Source organism: Mobula birostris, chromosome 9 (genome assembly GCF_030028105.1).
Source record: "Mobula birostris isolate sMobBir1 chromosome 9, sMobBir1.hap1, whole genome shotgun sequence".
Lineage (NCBI taxonomy): Eukaryota > Metazoa > Chordata > Chondrichthyes > Myliobatiformes > Myliobatidae > Mobula > Mobula birostris.
Window position 1 is genome coordinate 127172981 of NC_092378.1, and position 19965 is coordinate 127192945.

General features: G+C 39.7%; 1 protein-coding gene across 5 annotated transcripts in view; it reads right to left on the reverse strand.

Annotated features, from left to right (window-relative positions):
* tmc5 (transmembrane channel like 5) overlaps positions 1-19965 on the reverse strand; it is a 119801-nt gene that overhangs the window by 12835 nt on the left and 87001 nt on the right. For all 5 annotated transcript variants that reach the window (XM_072268786.1, XM_072268788.1, XM_072268785.1 and 2 more), the window contains 4 exons: positions 17483-17616; positions 14634-14801; positions 13720-13798; positions 12073-12165 (listed from right to left, as the gene is read on the reverse strand). In XM_072268786.1, the coding sequence (XP_072124887.1) occupies positions 12073-12165; positions 13720-13798; positions 14634-14801; positions 17483-17616 (474 nt within the window). The remainder of the gene's footprint in view (positions 1-12072; positions 12166-13719; positions 13799-14633; positions 14802-17482; positions 17617-19965) is intronic.

Here is a 19965-nt window from a genome sequence, read left to right on the forward strand (position 1 = left end):
TTATTTTCACTTTAAACTCAGCATATCATTCACTGTTACTCATGTGTTCCTTTGTTAGTGTCTGTGATGGCTTTCATGTGCTGTTTAACTCTTGCTGTTTCATCCCATAACTGTCGGTGCAGTTCGTGATATTTTCTGACTTTCAGGTTCGTTCTCGTCACCAATTGTTGTGTCTGTGCACAACTACATACCAATTAAATAAAAGCACATGTGGGAGTTGGCTTTAACTGGTGTATTCACATCGCAACGAGTGAGACAGGGAACAATGTGCATGCACAAACAAGAGCGCATGTGATGACAACAGCTCAATACATGGTGCTAAGGGGATGGGGGAAGTAGTCATTGCTGTAAAAGAAATAGATCCATTCATTACAATCTGAACCTTAGTAAGTCCACAGGGGAAATAGAAGCATATTGACACTTATAAACAAGATGGGAACTCAGGGTGGGGGGACTCAAGCATTCTTAATTAGTGAAAAAAGAAAGGTGGGTTCCAAGCATGATCCTGAAGTCCAGAGAAACTGGTGGGCTAAGCAGTACTGCAATAAGGGAAAGGCAGCAGGAATTATATTAGTAATGGCAATAGGGAAATTCTTTTTTTAAATATTTGCCAAGTCAATTCTCTGCTTGTGAATACTTCTTTAAAAAGTTTTTGCACCTTGTCTGTCACTGTTATGCTGAGAGCTAGAAGTTGTGAATCCTTTTTGCGTTGACCGTTTTTGGAAATTTACATTTCTGCATCTATACATCTTCTGACATCCTATTTTGGCTTTCAATTTATTGCAGACATATGAAATTTTTGTGGGTTTTTGGTCACAGATGTTTCCTAAAATTAGCAAACTTTTGATCCATCAGATGAATCAATGTGGCTAAACTATATGAAATGGTGAAATTTTTCTGAGTTTATTAAAAAATTGTACACAGAGCCTTAGGAGAAATTTACATAAAGACTAAGATTTTAAACACAAGAGATTCTGCTGATGTTGGAAACATGCAGAGCAACACACATGAAATGCTGGAGCAATTCAGCAGGTCAGACAGCATTTATAGAGAAGTTTTGGGCTGAGACTCTTTGTCAGGACAAGAGTTTTAATTGCAGACATGGAATGTTGTCATTAACTAACAAAATTTTGACATCTGTAGATAATTAATGATGTGGCATTGAAATCAAAATAGATTCAAAGTCATAGAGAGATACAATAGAGAAATGGGCCCTTCAGCCTAAAAGTCTGCACTGTCCATCAAGCTTAAAATGTTACTATAATTCTCCCTTCACTTTCATCTACTTTCCCCCACTCATTCACACTTGAGGTGCAATTGGCAATGGCCAATAAATGTATTAAACTTTAGGTTTTTGGAATGTGGGATGAAACTGGAACACCCGAAGGAAACCCATGCAGTCACAGGGAAAGTATACAAACTGCACACAGAGAGTAGTGGAGATCCAATATGTGTTTTTTGGGCCTTGTGCTGTGAATGAGTGTTGGTACTATGCTTTGTACCTTGACCCCCAGAGTAACGCTGCTTCATTTAGCTGTATTCATGGGTATTCATGTATGGTTGAATGACAGTTAAACTTGAACTTGTCAGCGCTGAATTGGATCACTGGAGCCATAAGCCAGTTGCTCTTCCAGCTGCACTATTGTGAAGTGATATCTTGTTCTAAGTTAATGGTAGGCTTTAAAAAAAAATTGTCAGGTAAGAAACAAACAAAAATTGCTTCCCTTTCAGATAAAATAGACCCTGACTTTCTTAAAAACTCACAGAAAGTAACAGCATTCATTTATTGCAATGTCAGACTAATTCTCCATTGCTTGACACACAGCCAGTTTGGATAAGTTGGCAAAGATGTGGAATGTTGTCTGAGGGCATCAGTTACACTATAGTGACAATATGCACCTTGGGTTTTGTATGACAGAGGCTTGAACATGGGACATTCCTGGTCATGATACATTAATGATAGCCTGGAGAGGGTGGCCTGGACTTTGGAGCAGTGATCAGATCTTGGCAGTGAAGAAAAAAAGAGGGGTTCACTACATACTAGAGAATGGAATTAAAATTGAGGGAAATAGGGATGTACTTTTACAAAACTCTGCCAGTCTGGCAATAGGGTTAGTTAAATTTTCTTTAAAAATGAATAAAAAAGAACAAAGTTACAATATATTATGATATTTCCTGGAATAATTTTGCCTGATTTTGATAGTTACATTCAGAGAAGTGTGGTTAAGAATAGATAATTAACTTCTTTCCCTTGGATGAGACTGTATCAATGTCCATGAAATCCAAAGCTTAGTCTACATTGATAAGACTGTTACACAAAGCTGGGATGCTAAATGGACGTGCAGATATTTATTTATTTAGCAATTCAGCACAGAGTAGTTCCCTCCGGCCCTTCAAGCCACGCCATCCCAGCAGTCCCACAACCCCAATTTGTGGGACAATTTATGTACAATGACCAATTAACCTACCAGGAAGGTCTTTGGACCATAGGAGGAAACCGGAGCACCCGGGGCAATCATTTGCATTCCACAGGGAGGTGATACAGAGACTCCTTACAAAATGGCACCAGAACTGAACTCCAAACTCTAGAACGGCCTGCGTTGTAATAGTGTCATGCTAACCGTGGTGCCCTTGTTGACTGTTGATCGCTAGAGAGTCAACAAAGTAAGGACAAGCATGGCGCGCTTGTACTGAGGAATGGGTGGTGGACAATTACGTAAAAACATTTTGTGAAAAGGACCTAATGTGGCTTAGGAGGCAGAGAGAGAAAAAGAGAAAACTGGATTATCAAGGCACGTTACTCATGAAGAGGTTGATTTTGAAACAACAATGCATGCACAGCCCTCCGGTGAAAAATGATATTGTATCCGTTAAATAGGGGCTGTGGACAATTCTGATTTGATGGAGAGGGACGTGAAAGCACAGAGGAACATCTAGAAAAATTTCTGAAATGCTCGTTCGCTGCTGTCGTTACTGCGTGGTTGGGAATCTTTCGGAGGGAAGGCCTCAAAATCCCCGGCTTTGCCTGCTGTTGGTGACCCAGATGGAGGTCGAATCGCTCGGAGAGAGATGGCACTCAGTACTCCGTGTCGGAGAGCTGATCAGAGAGCTCGAAGTTTTCGGATGACTCAGAGTCAGACTGTGGTCGGGTATAGCAGGGAGAGTCTTTCTTCCTTCTCCCGTCTGCGTGAGATGTGGGACATTGGAGAGACTTTGAACTTCTACTGTGCTCATGGACTTCTTCATCAAGTTATGGTATTGTTGCACTGTTGTAACTATACAGTATGTTATAATTATGTGGTTTTGTTAGTTTTTTCAGTCTTGGTCTGTCCTGTGTTTTGTGATATCACACTGGAGGAAATATTGTATCATTTCTTATTGCATGCATTACTAAATGACAATAAAAGAGGACTGCGTGTCTTCGTAATCTAAAACTGGAAAGACACCTAACCAGACTTACAGCTTATAAGCTGAAGTAGAAATGAGCAATGAGACTGCCCAAGGGGATAGCAGCAAGGGATGAGATGTAGGATCACTGAAAGGCAGGGTGTAGAAAGTCACTTCAATCCCAAACACATCCACCAGTGCTGCTGCATTACGGTTCCAGTGACCTGGCCTCAATCCTGCTCTTAGGTGCCCTCGGTGTGACGCTTTTGCCGGTTCTCTTAGGTGGATTTCTGCCGGATGCTCAAGTTTGCTTCCATCTACAAAAATGCACAGGGTTTTTAAATGGCTACTGTAAATTAGCACTTAGTGTAGGTAAGTGGGGAAAAAAAGAATTAAATTTAAAGAGAATTGATGGGTATGTGTGAAAATAAGTTGCAGGGATACAGGGAAACAAGGAGAGAGGAAATTAGACCACTGGGATTTTGTGTGGACCCAAAGGGTAAAATTGCTTTCAGATGTCTTGTATTGAAGGCAGAACGTTTCAAGGGTTAGTGGGATTAGTTTCCTGATAGGTAGGACTACATGAGGAGTTGAAGACAAACGGTAGGTATGGATTTGACAGAAGAGCATAGAAGCATTAGTTGCAGATGTCCACTAACCTACATTGAGTGAGCTGGGCTCCTCTCACCTCAGCCGGGAGAGGATTCCTCGAAATGCGCACTGGGCTCCCATCGACGACAGCTTGGGAGGATTGCCAAAGCTGTCTATACACTCTGAGAAAAGGAACTAGCTGACCCCCCAATGGAAAAGGAAAAGCCAAATGGGGTAAATCACTGTAACACACAAAAAATGTTGGAAGAACACAGCAGGCCAAGCAGCGTCTAAGGAAAAGAGAAAACAGTCAACTTTTCGGGCCAAAACCCTTCATCAGGACTGGAAACAGAGATGAGAAGTCAGAGTAAGAAGGTGGGGGGAGGGGAGGAAGAAGTACATGGTTGTAGGTGAAAGGTGAAACAGGGAGAGAGGGCAGGGTGAAGTAAAGAGCTGGGAAGTTGACTGATCTGCCCAGAGAGGGGGAGTACTATAATTGTCCAATCGGATGGAACCTGTATTACAGCACTATTTTGAACACACCTACTCACTGACTTTTGGAAGAGTATTTGTACAGGATGGAGGATAAAGGGGTTGACATGGAGCTGACAAGTCAATTGAAATCTGTAGATAATCTGGAGGAAAGAAAGCGGAACACTGCCATGTATAATGCCACAAGGGGTCCAGACTACCCCCCCCCCAAGAATAGAGTAGGGGGTCCTACATGTGCCAAATTACACATCAGATTGAACCAGCAGTTGAGAACAGTCCTGAAGAGATAATCACAATAGTACCAGATCAGCATAACAGTCCTCCAGAGGGCAGTAGACACCATGTTCATCAATGCTACCACCAATTTTAAACTCACCTTGATACATGATTTTTAATTAGTGCAAATGCCAGGATATTCCTTTTTAACTTTGAAGACTTCTAAGGGATCTAGATAGGAACAGATTTCCTGAGATAGGAACTGAGGTGGTTAATGGAAGGAAGAACAGACTGAATCCAGACAGGAATAATCCTTGGACTATTGGGGTCCAAGAGACCAGCCAAGTGATTAAGGTGATAGACGGGCACTAATCAACCTGGAATATGAGGAATTAACTTAAGCAGTGCTTATGAGAGCTGGGTGATAGGCTGAATAAGATATGACCTCATGATAAATGCAGAGAGACAGACTATCAATAACTAATCCTGGAAATTTAGTGTATGACTGCTGAAGGTTCTCAAAAGGGTTTGCCCCACCAAGTGTGACTCATGCCCTGCAATATATAGGGATGATTTTGTTGCACTCAGCTCTAAGCAAGGGCATTCATTTCCCAGCTGTCACAATTTGAAACAATCATTAGGCAGAGAGAAAATCATTACATAGTGCTGACTCAGGAGGGATGGTCCCAAGAGAAAGTTACCTTAAATGAGGAACAATTTGCCCACACCCAGTTTGCATGGCTTCAGCTAAATTAGGGTGTGTAGTGGAATATGGTTTGTTCAATTTAAAACTGACTTACACCACTTCTGGGTGAAATAGTGAATATGGTAAAATTCCAATGATGACTACACAAAGTGTAGGGATGCACTTGACAGAAGTTAGGTGGGCAAAAAGAGGACATAAGAAGGCTCCAGCAGGCAAGGTGAGGCAAAATACCGAGAGATTCTATAGGTATATTAAAAGTACACGGTTGACAAGGGAGAAAATAGGTCTGCTAAAAGATGAGCACAGCTGTCTGTGTGTGAAACCAAAGGAAATGGGTTAGAATTTAATGAATATTTCTTTTCCATTTTCACTCCAGATAGAATGATGGAAGGTAAGGAAATGGGAGAACAGGGAGCAGGTCTTGAAGGCCTTAATGTGCCTTAAAGTGGACAAATCCCCCCAGGACCTGACCTGATATATTCTCAGACTTAGTGGAAAGCCAGACAAGAAATTGCGGAGGCCTTTGCAGAGACATTTTGGTTATCTCTCGCTACAGATGAGATTGTGGAGGACTGGAGGGTGGCTAATACGGTACCATTGTTTAAAGTTGCCGGAAAATCAAGCCAGGAAATTATAGGCCTGTGAGCTTGACATTGGAGAAGGGTAAATTGCAAGAGGGAAATCTGAGGATCAGGATCTACCAACATCTAGAGAGACAGGGTCTGATTCAAGATAGTCAGCACAGCTTTGTGTTTGGAAAGTTGTGTTTGACAAACCTTTTGAGTTCCTTGAGGTAACCAAAAGGGTAGGTGAGAGTACAACAGTGGATTTTGTCTACAGGAACCAAAGCAAGGCCTTTGACAAAGTCCTCATGACAGGCTAATCTGGAAGTTTGAATCGCATGGGATCCTGGGCAAAACAGCATATTGAATTCATAATCGGCTTAGTGGGAGGAAGCAGAGGCTGATTGACGGCAAAAGGTTGATTTTCAGACTGGAGGCCTATATCAGTTGTGTGCCACAAGGATCAGTGCTGGGGCCTTTGTTGTTTGTAATTTATAACAATTTGTACGTGGAGGTACAAGTCATGGTTAGCAGGTTTGCGAATGGTAAAGTAGGTGATGTTGTAGGTGGTGCAGAAGGTTATGAAAAGCTACAAGGGGATTCTGATCAGCTAGGTACGCAGGTTGAGGAATGGCAAATGGCTTTCATTCTGTTTAAATGTGAGGTGTTACATTTCAGGAGATAAAACCAGGGTAGGACTTGCATAATGAATGGTAGGAACCTGGGGATTGTTACAGAACAGAGGACCTACTGTGTTCACTGAAAGTAGCATCACTTGTCGAAAGGATAGTGAAGAAGGCATTTGGTGTGATGGCCTCCATAGTTCAGGTCTTGAGTACGGGAGTAGGGAAATTACAATGCAGTTGTATAAGACGCTGGTGACACCACACTTGGAATATTATTTATAGTTTTGCTCATCCTGTTCTAAGATGTTATGAAGCCAGAAAGTGCAGAAAAGATTTACAAGCATGCTGCCTGGACTTGGGGGCCCGATTGACAAGGAGAAATTGCGCAGACCAGCTTTTTTGATTTACTGACTTTCAGGGAAAGGCTGTTGTTATGACAGCATGTCATTAGGCTCTCTATTACACTTCCTGTACTCCAACTCATTATTTGGGATACGGCCACAATGGTCGTATCGTCTGCAAATTTGCAGATAAAAGTTAGCAGCGGATGTGGCCATGCAGTTATGAGTGTATGGAGAGTAGCACAGGGGTTGAGAATGCAATCCTGTGGGGCAACAGTGTTGAGAATAATTGTGACAGGGACATTGCTGCCTAACCTTATGGCCTATTGGTCAGCAAGTCAAGAATCCAGCTGTAAAGGGAGATGTTGAGTCCCAGCTTTATGTTTAGAGATTAGTTTGCTTGGAAATATAATATTGAAGGCAGAGCTGTGGACAATAAGCAATAGTCTAACATAGATATCTTTACTGTTCAGTTGATCCAGAGATGAGCATAGGGCCAGGAAGATGGTATTTACCATAGATTTGCTTTGATAGTATATGAATTGAAGTGGATCACGGTTCTCTAGGAGGCCAGAATAAATGCGTGACATGCCCAGCCTCTTGAATATCAGAGCCACCAGTCAGTAATCATTATTGAATTGTATTGAATTGAATTGAATTGACTTTATTATTTCCATCCTTCACATACGTGAGCAGTAGAAATCTTTACGTTACGTCTCTGTCTGAATGTGCAATGCGCAAATTATAGTAATTTGTAGTAAATAGTATGTAGAACAGGCCAGTCAATATAGCATAGAAATACAATTGTATCAGCATGAATTAATCAGTCTGAAGGCCTGGTGGAGAAGCTGTCCCAGAGCCTGTTGTTCCTGGCTTTTATGCTGTGGTACTGTTTCCCGGATGGTAGCAGCTGGAACAGTTTGAGGTTGAGGTGACTCGGGTCCCCAATGATCCTTTGGGCCCTTTTTACTCACCTGTCTTTGTAAATGTCCTGAATAGTGGGAAGTTGGTACCTACAGACGCGCTGGGCTGTCCGCACTACTCTCTGCAGAGTCCTGCGATTGGGGGAAGTACAGTTCCCATACTAGACAGTGATGCAGCCAGTCAGGATGCCCTCAATTGTGCCCCTGTAGAAAGTCCATAGGATCTGGGGACTCACGCCAAACTTCTTCAACCGTCTGAGGTGAAAGAGGAGCGTTGTGCCTTTTTCACCACACAACCGGTATGTACAAACCACGTGAGATCCTCGGTGATGTGTACGTCGAGGAACTTAAAGCTGTTCACCCTCTTGACCCAAGATTCATTGCTATCAATAGAGATTAGCCTGTCTCCATTCCTCCTGTAGTCCACAACCAGCTCCTTTGTTTTTGCGACATTGAGGGAGAGGCTGTTCTTTTGACACCACTGTGTCAGGGTGATAACTTCTTCCCTGTAGGCTGCCTCATTATTATTTGAGATAAGGTCAATTGTCAGCAAACTTAGTTAGCAGATTGGAGCTGTGGGTGGCGACACAGTCATGGGTATACAGAGAGTAAAGGGGGCGGGGTTAGGACACAGCCCTGAAGGGCACCTATGTTGTGGGTCAGAGGGGCAGACGTCAGGGAGCCCACTCTTACCACCTGTCGGCAATCTGACAGGAAGTCCAGGATCCAGCTGCACAAGGCAGGGTGAAGGCTGGGGTCTCTGAGCTTCTGGTCAAGCCTGCAGGGAATTATGGTGTTGAATGCTGAACTGTGGTCCAAGAACAGCATTCTCACATAAGCATCCCTCTCCTCCAGATGTCATCTGTCGATCGGTTGTGTCGGTAGGTGAATTGTAGGGGGTCCAGTGTGGGTGGTAACATGCTGCAGATGTACTCCTTGACCAGCCTCTCAAAGCATTTGCTTTTTATTGAGGTGAGTGTGACAGGATGCCAGTCGTTCAGACATGTTACGTTGGTCTTTTTGAGTAAGGCACTTTACCTTGTTATTTTAGGTACTGAGATAAACAGTGGTCTTCTTAAGGCAGGTGGGAACCTCAGATTGAAGCAGGGAGAGTTTCAAAATGACTGCAAATACTCCCCTCCCCCTGCTGCCCTGCACAGAATATAACAACACAGACAGTGATATCACCCAGGCCAGTTGCTTTCCATGACTCCACACCCAGGAAGACTGACCTTGTGTCTGGCATGGTGACTGTGAATTCAGGTGCATTGGAGGATGTCGGGAGGGTGATGGAATTCCAATCCCTTCTGTTCAAAATGGGGTTAGAATGCATTATGCTCATCCGGAAAGGATGCACGATTGTCCGTGGCTTCAGTTTGTAACCCGCTATAAGCCCTGTCAAAACTGATGGTGGTCTGAAATTTTTGTTCTGCCTTGGTATTCTTTCTTGGCATCCCTGATAGTTTCATGAAGGTCATATCTCAATTTCTTATAAAGGCGTTAGCACAGGTGAAAATAAGATTGGATGGAGAAGTAAAGAAAGGTGGAGAAAGGTTCAAGGAGGGAATTCAAGAACATTGGCCACATTGGCAATTGAAGAATTGGCTGAAAATAGTGAAATGGTATAAAACATGGATACAGTAAAGATGAGAATTGTGGGATTGCAGTGATCCAGTAGGGCCAGAGTCACTTGTAGAAATAGAGAAAAGCAAGTCTCTAAGGAGAACTTAAACTACATACTGTATTTTAAAGCATCACTGATGCAAGTCAGCAAGTAACTATGATTGAGTAGGACAAGATCCATCAATGCTTGGTGTGAACTGAAGTATACAGAGGCTGTGCGTTGGGAGGTCAGCCAGGAGAATGCTGGAATGGATGAATCTAAAGGCAATATATTTTAGAAAGGATTTTAACAGCCGGTTTGCTGAGAAGTCCTTCAGAAAGTCCATATATGGATTACTTTCCACATATTTCACATGTACTCATGTCAAGCAATGTCTTGTTAGTTCCAAAGTTTGAAAGTTATGCTTCAAGATCTCTTAGTTTTATTGATTTCTATTGAACTGCATCAGAATATGTAATAGTTCATATGCTAATGATCATTAGTAATATTTTAGTGCTTTCTGATAACAGTCTGGAGTTTCTGCCACCCCCACATTTCAGTTATATAATGCTATGACCTTTTTTGAAAATGTTCTTAACATTTTTATTGTATTTGAATGACTTAAGTTGATTTTAAGCACGTGTGAACATAAGCTATGTAAAAGATTCTTCTGCATCAGGCAACACAACAGGCTTCCAAATTTGCACCATGAATTAGATATCTTCCCTCCAACAGGAGAATCACCTGTTGTTTTCAGTCCATCCACTTTAAATGGATGTATATATTTGAAACTTTTTTTTACAGTTAACAAGGATAGCAACTAAATTTTAAGACCATAAGACATAGGGGCAGAATTAGACCATTCAGCCCATCGGGTCTTCTCTGCCATTTCATCATGGCTGATCCATTTTCCTCGCAACCCCATTCTTCTGCCTTCTCCCCATAACCTTTCCTGCCCTGACTAATAAAGAAGCTGTTAACCTTTGCCTTAAATGCACCCAGTGACCTGACCTCCATAGCCGCCTGTGGCAATGAATTCCATATTTTCACTATCCTCTGGCTAAAGAAATTCGTCTTCATCTCCTTTCTAAATGGACATCCCTCTAATAGTTACTCACATTTACAAACAAAACACTGCAATCTCAGCAGCAGTTTAAGGCAACATCTGATGCTAGTTTCTGTCTCAAAGTCCTCTTATGAAGTTCAATATCTATCACAATGGAAAAGTCAACCCCATTGCAAGCTGCTGTGTAAAAGACTGTCCGGTCTGCAACCGTAATCAAAAGCCCTATATAAGCTCAGGCTATTTTATATCCCTTATCCTCACACCTCAATGCAAGCTTGTTCTCAACTCCAGTGTACAACCGCAAGATCTTTAGTCATTCCCAGACAGCAATTCAGAATTTTCTTCCTTCAGTTCTCAAACGTTGGTTTGAGAATCAAAATTTACGTATGACAGTTTTGGATTATTTTGCCTCGCTCAAAATAACATAAAAGTTCCCAACAATGATGACTAAAATGCTCAAAGAAGATATTCTCAGCTTTCAAATCAGATCAGGATTCCATAACCACAAAAATGAACAGAACAATTTATTACACTCGTTTCTGAGCACTCTGCACGTAACGACAGAAACCCCACTGCAATTGAACTGAGCCTCTCTCCTACCATTGTTTGAAGGAGCTTTCCAAACCGATCAACGTTCTGTCCCCAAAAATAGTGACACCTACTCGAGGGAGCACAAAACTACTTACATAAGGTATGCTCGTTCAACAAACTCCTCATAGCAGACCAGAATGATAGCATAATTAACTAAAGCAAAACATTGCTCAGTTAAAATGCCACATCAACAAAAACTTCAATTTAAACCACGAAACTCAACACGGCAGGATGTGCCTCAGACCAAAGTCAATGGTGAACTACCCAGTGACATGGGTATTCATCTGTTTCCTCCTCCCTGCTTGTAATTTTCTATCACCTCTTCCTCCAGATCACTCCTCCTCCCATCCCAAGTTCATGCTGATACCTTTATCCTCCCTTAATTCACCTTGGCATCTTCAACTGCACATCTTCCTAATACTGCCTTCCTTCTTGTGTTTAATCCTGATGTTACTCATATTTGTAACTATCCTTATATAACCAAATGAGCTCATTTGAACTTGTATCCAATTTTTGGTCAGAAATAGTACATTTGACTTCTGATTTAGTTCAGACACTCTTGTCCACCTGTCCACTCACATTTTGCAACAGCTATCTTCAGGACTGTGCCCACGTTTATATACAAATACAGAGATTATACAATACGTATGGCAATTTATCATACGCTATTATTTTCATGGGGAAGAAGGGAAAAGAAATGGGAGAGTGAAATCATCAGCATTTTATTATGATAAACTTTTCCCTGCAACAAAATGAACAGAAAATGAACAAAGCACTGCACCTATCATTAATGTATAATTGCCACTAATCAAAGCTTTATTTTACTAGAGTTTCTAACTTCTAACAGAGATGAATTTATTTTACAGTGGTAGATAGCCTGTAATAATCTAATGCTTCATTTGTGCTACTTAAACTGCAATTTAGATCTGTCAATTAGATCCCCAATATTTATAAGATTATGGCTTACCTCCGTGCTGGATTTTGTCTTTGTCTCATCGGACGCTTCCCTCATTTTCAAGGCTGTGAGTTTTTGTAATAAATATGCTTTGTCTTTTCCTTCCTAAGAGGAAAGAATATTTTTGTAATGTTAACCACCCCACACATGTATTGGCAGCACACACAGTCTTCAGTTAGAGAAAACAAACTGAAAATCCAAACCAGAAGCAGAAAATGCTGGAGATATTCAGTAGAGCAGGCAGGATCACTGGGGGAGAAAAACGGTCTCAAGCGGCATCAATGGGACTAGAGCCATTTCAAGTCCATCCAATAAAATTCAAGTATATCTTTCTTTCACATGCAAAGTTTTGAATAAAGTGTTGTAAATCTGCTGAGGAATAATCACTCACTTATGACATGAAGATAATTTTTGAATACCTATTTTCATTTCTCTGCAGTATTTATTATTCTTCATTGTGGCAGATACTAAACAAGCAAAACAAATTTCTGATGCTGAGACACATCCTAGAGATATGCTAGAATACATCATCAGTGATGCACTCTGGGGTCATTGGGTGCTTTGCGACTTTCAGCACCGGACACCCTCACCCAGGTGACCCAGCCAGGGTTAATCAGGCCCCGGCTTGTGCCCACATAGCATCGGTCCACAGGTCACCCCTCTTGATCCATAGCCATCTGGAAATTTGGTCAGCAGCCTCTGTGCTGATCCTGATGGCTCTTTTCTTTGCAGCCCCCATAATGCCAAGGTGAGAGTAGGTTCTGCACAGCAAGCATCCAGCAAAACCTCTACACCCCACTTCTATAGACGCACATCATGTCCTTCACCCCTGTCTTTGGCACTGTTCTACCAGCTTCTGGTATTTGGCTTTCTTATGTTCAAAAACCTCTTCAATCCCAAACTGAAAAGTGACTAACTTGAGCATTAGTAATTTGTCATCTATCATATCAATATAAATTTATATTGTGCTACTTTTATAGACCATAACTAACCAGCATTCTCAATGCATTTCATTACAATCCAATGTGGATTTTGTAGGTAGAAGTTTCAAATAAATTATTCATCATTAATGTAAGAAGCAACATCAAATAAGAATGGATCAATTCATATGAACCCCAGTAATAATTTACAGGTAGAAAAATATATCAAAGGCATAATGTTTTGTATTTCAAGGGAAAATAAATGAATAAGAAAATTCTTAAGGTTTGATTTGTAGTCAGTATTTGAATTAACTTGGAATGGTTTACAAGAAGTACTATTATGTCCTTTTAATATGTAAAGACACATCCAACAGGCATCCACTTTTCAGATACTCTGATGGCCATTGCTGGAAGGTTATATATGATAATTTTGGAGTGAGGCAAGCAGATCGGCTCATCTGTTATGGCCTTTGTTGTTCTTTAGACATTATTACTCATTGTCAAAACTTTTACGTGAGTAGTGGCCAGTTAGGCAGAAAACAGAAGGAAAACCAACATCACTGAACCAGCAGGCACCCAATAGCTTCAGAAGAGAAGAAGGTAAGATATATTAAAAAAAACAAATCACAGCTAAGGTCAGCCAGATGCTGAGATTCTAAAAAGAAAACTAGAAATTTTAATTTAAAATTATGGTGTAGAAAAGTAAAAATACTTTAAAGGAATAAAGTCTCAAACTTACATTAATAATACGCTCTTGTAAGAGTTTTGCCATCATTTTATGCCCATCGATAATTTGCCAATACAGATAGATAATAGCACTTGAGAAAAGAGAATAAAGAGTATTATTAATAGTAATACTTGCATTTAATTGTTCTGTGATACATATATAGTTGATTCGTGTCTAGAACTACAAACACCATGGTATAGTGTAATTAAATTGGGTACAAGTTGTGTGTAATTTGGCACCATATTATTAATCCATTGATATAAAAATTTTGTTAGAGATACAGTCATGCAACATTGGAGATGTAATTTAAAAGTCAAGACATAATTTGAATACCAAGCATTCTTATTACGCTCAGAAGATAAACTTGTATCAGAATTAGAATCAGGTTTATTGTCACTGACACAGGTCATGAAATTCGTTGCTCGGTGGCAGCAGCACAGTTTGGGTGTAACAAATTACTACAAGTTACAATAAATATCAATAAGTAAATAATGCAAAAGAGGAATAGTGAGGTAGTGTTCATGGACCGTTCGGAAATCTTATGGCAGAGTGGAAGACGCTGTTCCTAAAACATTGAGTTCAGGCTCCCCTACATCCTCTCTGATGGGAGTAGTGAGAAGGGGGCTTATCCAGGATAGAGAGGGTCTTTAATAATGAATGCCACCTCTTGAGGCACCGCAATGATTAGAGCCTGTTGATTACGTGCTAATCATTTGAATCCTTGAGTAGAGCAGTTACCACAACAAACTGAAACGCATCTGGATAGAATGCCTTCTGTGATGCGCAGGTTACCGTTTGACTTTCAACCTGATAGCAATTAACAATATCAAATTCACCTTTGGATAGCTATAAGGAAGTTTTATGGATTCACAGTTGATAATTCACTACAGTGTTATTTTATCATTGAATATGTACCTCATACTTACAACACAATAATTGTTAAAATGAAGAAGAACAGCGGATTCACAATCAACTTGTCGTAGATCCACCCAAGCCACTCCAGCTGACGAATCGGCCCATGAATAAATCTTGAAATGGCACTATAAGGGACACTTAATCCTCTAAAGGGGCCACAGAATTCAGAAGGCTTCAATCTGAAGAAAATATTGCAAAATATAAAATTAACAATACAGCAGACACAGAAATGACAATACAGTGGTAGAAGGCCCATTTTTGGCATAATGCATATTAAGGACTGCTTCAATGTACTTCTGATTTAACATGAGACCATAAGAAATAGGAGCAGGAGTAGGCCACCCGACCCATCGAGCCTGCCCCGCCATTCAATAGGATCATGGCTGATCTGTCTGTAAACTCAGCTCCATCTACCTGCCTTTTCTCCATAACCCTTAATTCTCCTACTATGTAAAAATCTATCTAACTGTATCTTAAAAATATAATTAGTGAAGAAGCCTCAACTACTTCCCTGGGCAGAGAATTCCATAGATTCAGCACTCTCTGGGAAAAACAGTTTCTCCTCATCTCCGCCCTAAATCTTCTCCCCTGAATCTTAAGGCAATGTCCTCTAGTTGTAGTCTCACCTACCAATGGAAACAACTTTCCTACTTCTATCTTATCTATCCCTTTTAAAATTTTGTATGTTTCTATAAGATTCCCTCTCATTCTTCTGAACTCCAGAGAGTATAGTCCCAGGCAACTCAATCTTTCCTCATAGGTTAACCACTCCATCTCTGGAATCAACCTGGTGAACCCCCCCCTGCACTGTCTCCAAAGCCAGTATATCCTTCCTCAAGTATGGAGACCAGAACTGCACACAGTACTCCAGGTGTGGCCTCACCAGTACCCTGTATATTTGCAGCATGACCTCCTTGCTCTTGAATTTAATCTACATTTTTACATATCATCTGCAAGAACAAATCAACAATATAATTATTCATATCCAGATTTATTTATCACATGTACATTGAAACATACAGTGAAATGTGTCATTTGGATTAACCAACACACCCAAGGATGTGCTGGGGGCAGCCCACAAGTGTGGCCGCACATTCTGGAGCCAACATATCATGCCCACAGTGTTCAGCAGAAGAGCACAGAACACAGCAAAACAGAACATGCCAAGAGACAAAACAACAACAGCTAAACAAGCCCCGTTCCTCCTTCCCATCCACCCACACATCCTCTAGACCCAGCCGACTCATGACCCTTGACTTCTTCAGTGGACTCGCAGAGATTCCAGACAGGGGTTCAGTCAATGAGCCTTGACTTCTGGACTTATGTTTATTAAATAAGAGTTGAATTACTTCTTAACTACCTTGAACTCTTACCACTGTCTTCATCATTTATATCGTAGGTATCATGAATAAAAACATCATCAGCTTGATCATACTTTGCTGTGAAAATATTGAGACTCAAAACATTTCTCAAAATATTGGGATTTTTTTTGGTGTGTTTTGTTGCAGATTTCCAGCACCGACAGCTTCTTTCTTGTATGTCCATATTGAGGCTCATGGTGTTTTCCAATACTTATAGACAGATGAAATTTCAGACTGATGTGCAGTTAAATCAATATCCACAAACGACCGTCAGAATTGGTAAAGCAGATGGCACTGTAAAGACAGCATTTTGCTGTATGGCACACACTAATTTATTTTCAGAGCTGCTGTTGCCGCAGTTGTACAGCAGATATAAAATAATTTTGTCAGTTTTCACACTAGCTAATTGTCATCTTCAGATTTTTGTGCATTGCACTAAAATTATCACCTTCCTCTGAGATAGGCAGACCTTGCTACTTTAAAATCTGTAAATCTATCATAATGAATAGTTTGAGCCAGGTAGAATATGTGTTTTTAAATGTTGTACTTGTACCAGGATTACACTCAATGGTGCATACTGCACTTAGAGAGGAGATTAGTAATTATGGATTCAAGAATTATAATATTTATTGAAAGAAAAATAACAACAAAACCAAAATGTAAATGCTAGAAACTTGAAATATAAACAGAGTTACATAGAACCACACAAGATACATGGGGCAAAGTAGAGTATTTATCCACACAATCCATGAATTGTAAAATGTAAAACCAGAGACTGGCTGTGTCTAACAGCAATCTAACTAGTCTATTCTCCTACACTCTCTCCATAGCTCTGCAATTTTTCTTCCCTTTCAGATACTGATTCAGCCGTTTTTTGAGTGTTATCTTGCAGTCCAATTCAGACCTTAACTACTCACTGCATAAAAAAATCTTTCCTCGTGCCACTTTTTGTTCTTTCATTTTACTTTCCCAAGGAAGTTCTGAACCTTGCTAATTTAGTTGTTCTCCTTTTGATTAAAAGGAAATTAAAATTCAGTGAAAAGGAGTGAGAATCAAATGAAACTAAAGTCTGAGATGGATAAAGATGACCTATTGCCACTTTAATAGTTGCCTAATAAAAGAGGTCAAAAGCCTGATACTGTTCAATGGAAGCTCTCTCCCCATCCCTCTGTTAAATAATGGCAGCTGGTTTAATGCTGTGCACATCATTCTCTTTTACAGCATTCCTTATTATTAATGTAACTAGAATAACATGGCAAGGACATGGACTATGCTTGAAAATTTAATAATTGTAGATAAATTGTTTCTTTTTAAGCCAAGCAGATCTGTCCACTGCACAAATGAATCCATGATATTAGGAAAAAATAAATATCTCTATCAGACCATTCCCCCTTCCTTTTGTTTATAGGCACGTTATTAATTAAAGAGTACAGCAAACCTCCAGAAACTATATCAATAATGCTAATCTCACTGCATTTGGTTAAAAAAATGCAACCTACCTCCACACAGTTACGCCTATCAGGCAAAGAACTCCGATAAAGGCAGGAAAGAACAACAGGAAAATGAAGATTGTTGTCATGTGGGAAGCTCGCCAAGCTATGCGAGGTGGCTGACAATTCATCATCAGACTAACCTGAACACAAAGTTAAAACTATTAATCAACGATTTCTCTGCAAAACAGTAGAAAGCATTCATTATGGATGTAGTCATGTTATTTCCAAACTACTGTTAGTATACAAATTAATGTTACTTTTAATAAGAATTGCAGCTGTTAATACTGGCAAATGGAGTTCAAACCAGAAAAGTATGAAGTGATTCAGTTTGGAAAATCAAACTTGAAAGCAGAAAACAGGGTTAATGGCAGGCAGGATTCTTAGCATTGTGGGGGAACAGAGGGATTTTGGGGTCTGCATCCATAGATCCCTCAAAGTTCCCACTTAAGTTGTTAACAAAGCATATGGTGGTGCTGTCTTTTAGTCAGGGGATTGAGTTCAAGAATTGCAAGGTAATGTAGCTCTATAAAACCCTGGCTAGACCACACTGTGTTCTGGTTACCTTAGTATTGGAAGGATGTAGAAGCTTTAGAGAAGGTGTAGAAGAGATTTACCAGGAAGCTGCCTGAATTAGAGAGCATGTCTTAAATAGATAAGTTGAGTGAACTAGGGCTTTTTTCTCTGGAGCGAAGGAGGATGAGAAGTGACTTGATAGAGGTTTACAAGATGATAAGAGGCATAGTTTGAATGGATAGCCAGAGACATTTTCCCAGGCTGGAAGTAAGGGTTAATAATTTTAAGGTGATTTGAGGAAAGTATAGGAGAGATGTCAGAAGTAATTTTTTTTACATATAGAGTAGTGAGTGCACTGAGTGTCTTTCTAAGGGTTGTGGTAGAGACAGATACTGTACATTATGGGCATGTAAGGAACTCTTCGGTAGATATGTAGAAGTTAGAAAAATGATGGGCAATGTAGGAGGAAAGGGTTGGATTGACCTTAGAACTGGCTGGCATAACATCGTGGGCCAAAGGGCTTATACTGTGCAGTAAAGTTCTATGTTATAATAATAAAATTATATATATGCCAACTTTCATAAAGATTTATTCCACATTTAGCACCAATTAAGCATTTTATGCTATCTTGATTAAGAAAAAAAAAGCAGCTTCACAATTTCAAGACAACATGTACAGTTGAGAATATTTACATGTTAAACTGGATTGTGCATATTTTTTAGGAATTACAGTAAGAGTCTAGTAATCTCTCAGATATTGAAGCCATCGATGTCAATTGACACACTACAAAGTAGATATTTATCGTCAGTCTCTTGCATTAAAGTGTAACTTAGTACTGGTTGTGCATTGCTTTCCATTTCTTAAATTAGGTCACTTGAAGTTAATAGAAACAAGTTTCAGAAGCAGAAGACAGCACAGTGCCATTCAAACTCTCAAGTCTGCCCTACTAATTAGTAAGATTATGATTGATCTCATTGTAACTTAACTCCAAATTTCTATCTAGTCAAGATAATCTTGCATTCCTGAATTGCTAAATATTCATTGTCTCAAAAATACTTAAAGACTACTGCCACTGCTCTTTGTATAAGAGTACTGGCATTTGCTTCATATGCCTTAAATGAGGACCAAATTAAACTAAAATTCTAGAATGAATAAAGATGACATTTTTCCAGCAGTTATGTAACAAAGGTGGAAAAAAGCCTAATATCTTTTCATTATAAGCTATCTCGTCATCCTTCTGATAAACACTGGCATCTGGTTTAATGCTATTGACATCATTCTGTTTCAGAGCAACCCTAGTTATTGATCTAACTAGAATAATCTAGCAGGGATATTTAAGCAATAGCTGATAGATCTAATTTTTTTTCACTACTTATTTAATTTAACTATTTGGTATGTGTGTGTGTATATATATATATATATATATATATATATATACATACACACACACACAAACACACACGTATATATATATATATATATATATACACACACACACACACACACACACACACACACACACACACACACACACACACACAGTTTACTGTAATTCAGTTTTTATGTACTGCAATAAATTGCTGCACAAAGACAAATTTCAAGACATTTACTCAAGATAATAAACCTGATTCTATTCTCCCAGAAAGTAGCATCCTATGTTAGAGCATTCAGTATCCAATCTTTCAATCAAGTCCCATCTCAATCTTATAAAATCTAGATATAAGCCTAGCTGTTCAGCCTCTCCTCCTACGATAACCTGGTTTTTCAGATATTAGACTAATTAACCTTCTTGAAACTTCTTTCTATGTATTAATATCCTTTCTTAAAGGAAGAAATCAACACAATACATAGTTCTTCAAATGAAGTTTCATCAATAACCATTCATAAACTCAATATTTTCATAAAATAAAAACAAATTACTGAGAAAAATCAACATGTTACGTAACATCTAAATGAAGAGAATAGGTTAATGTTTC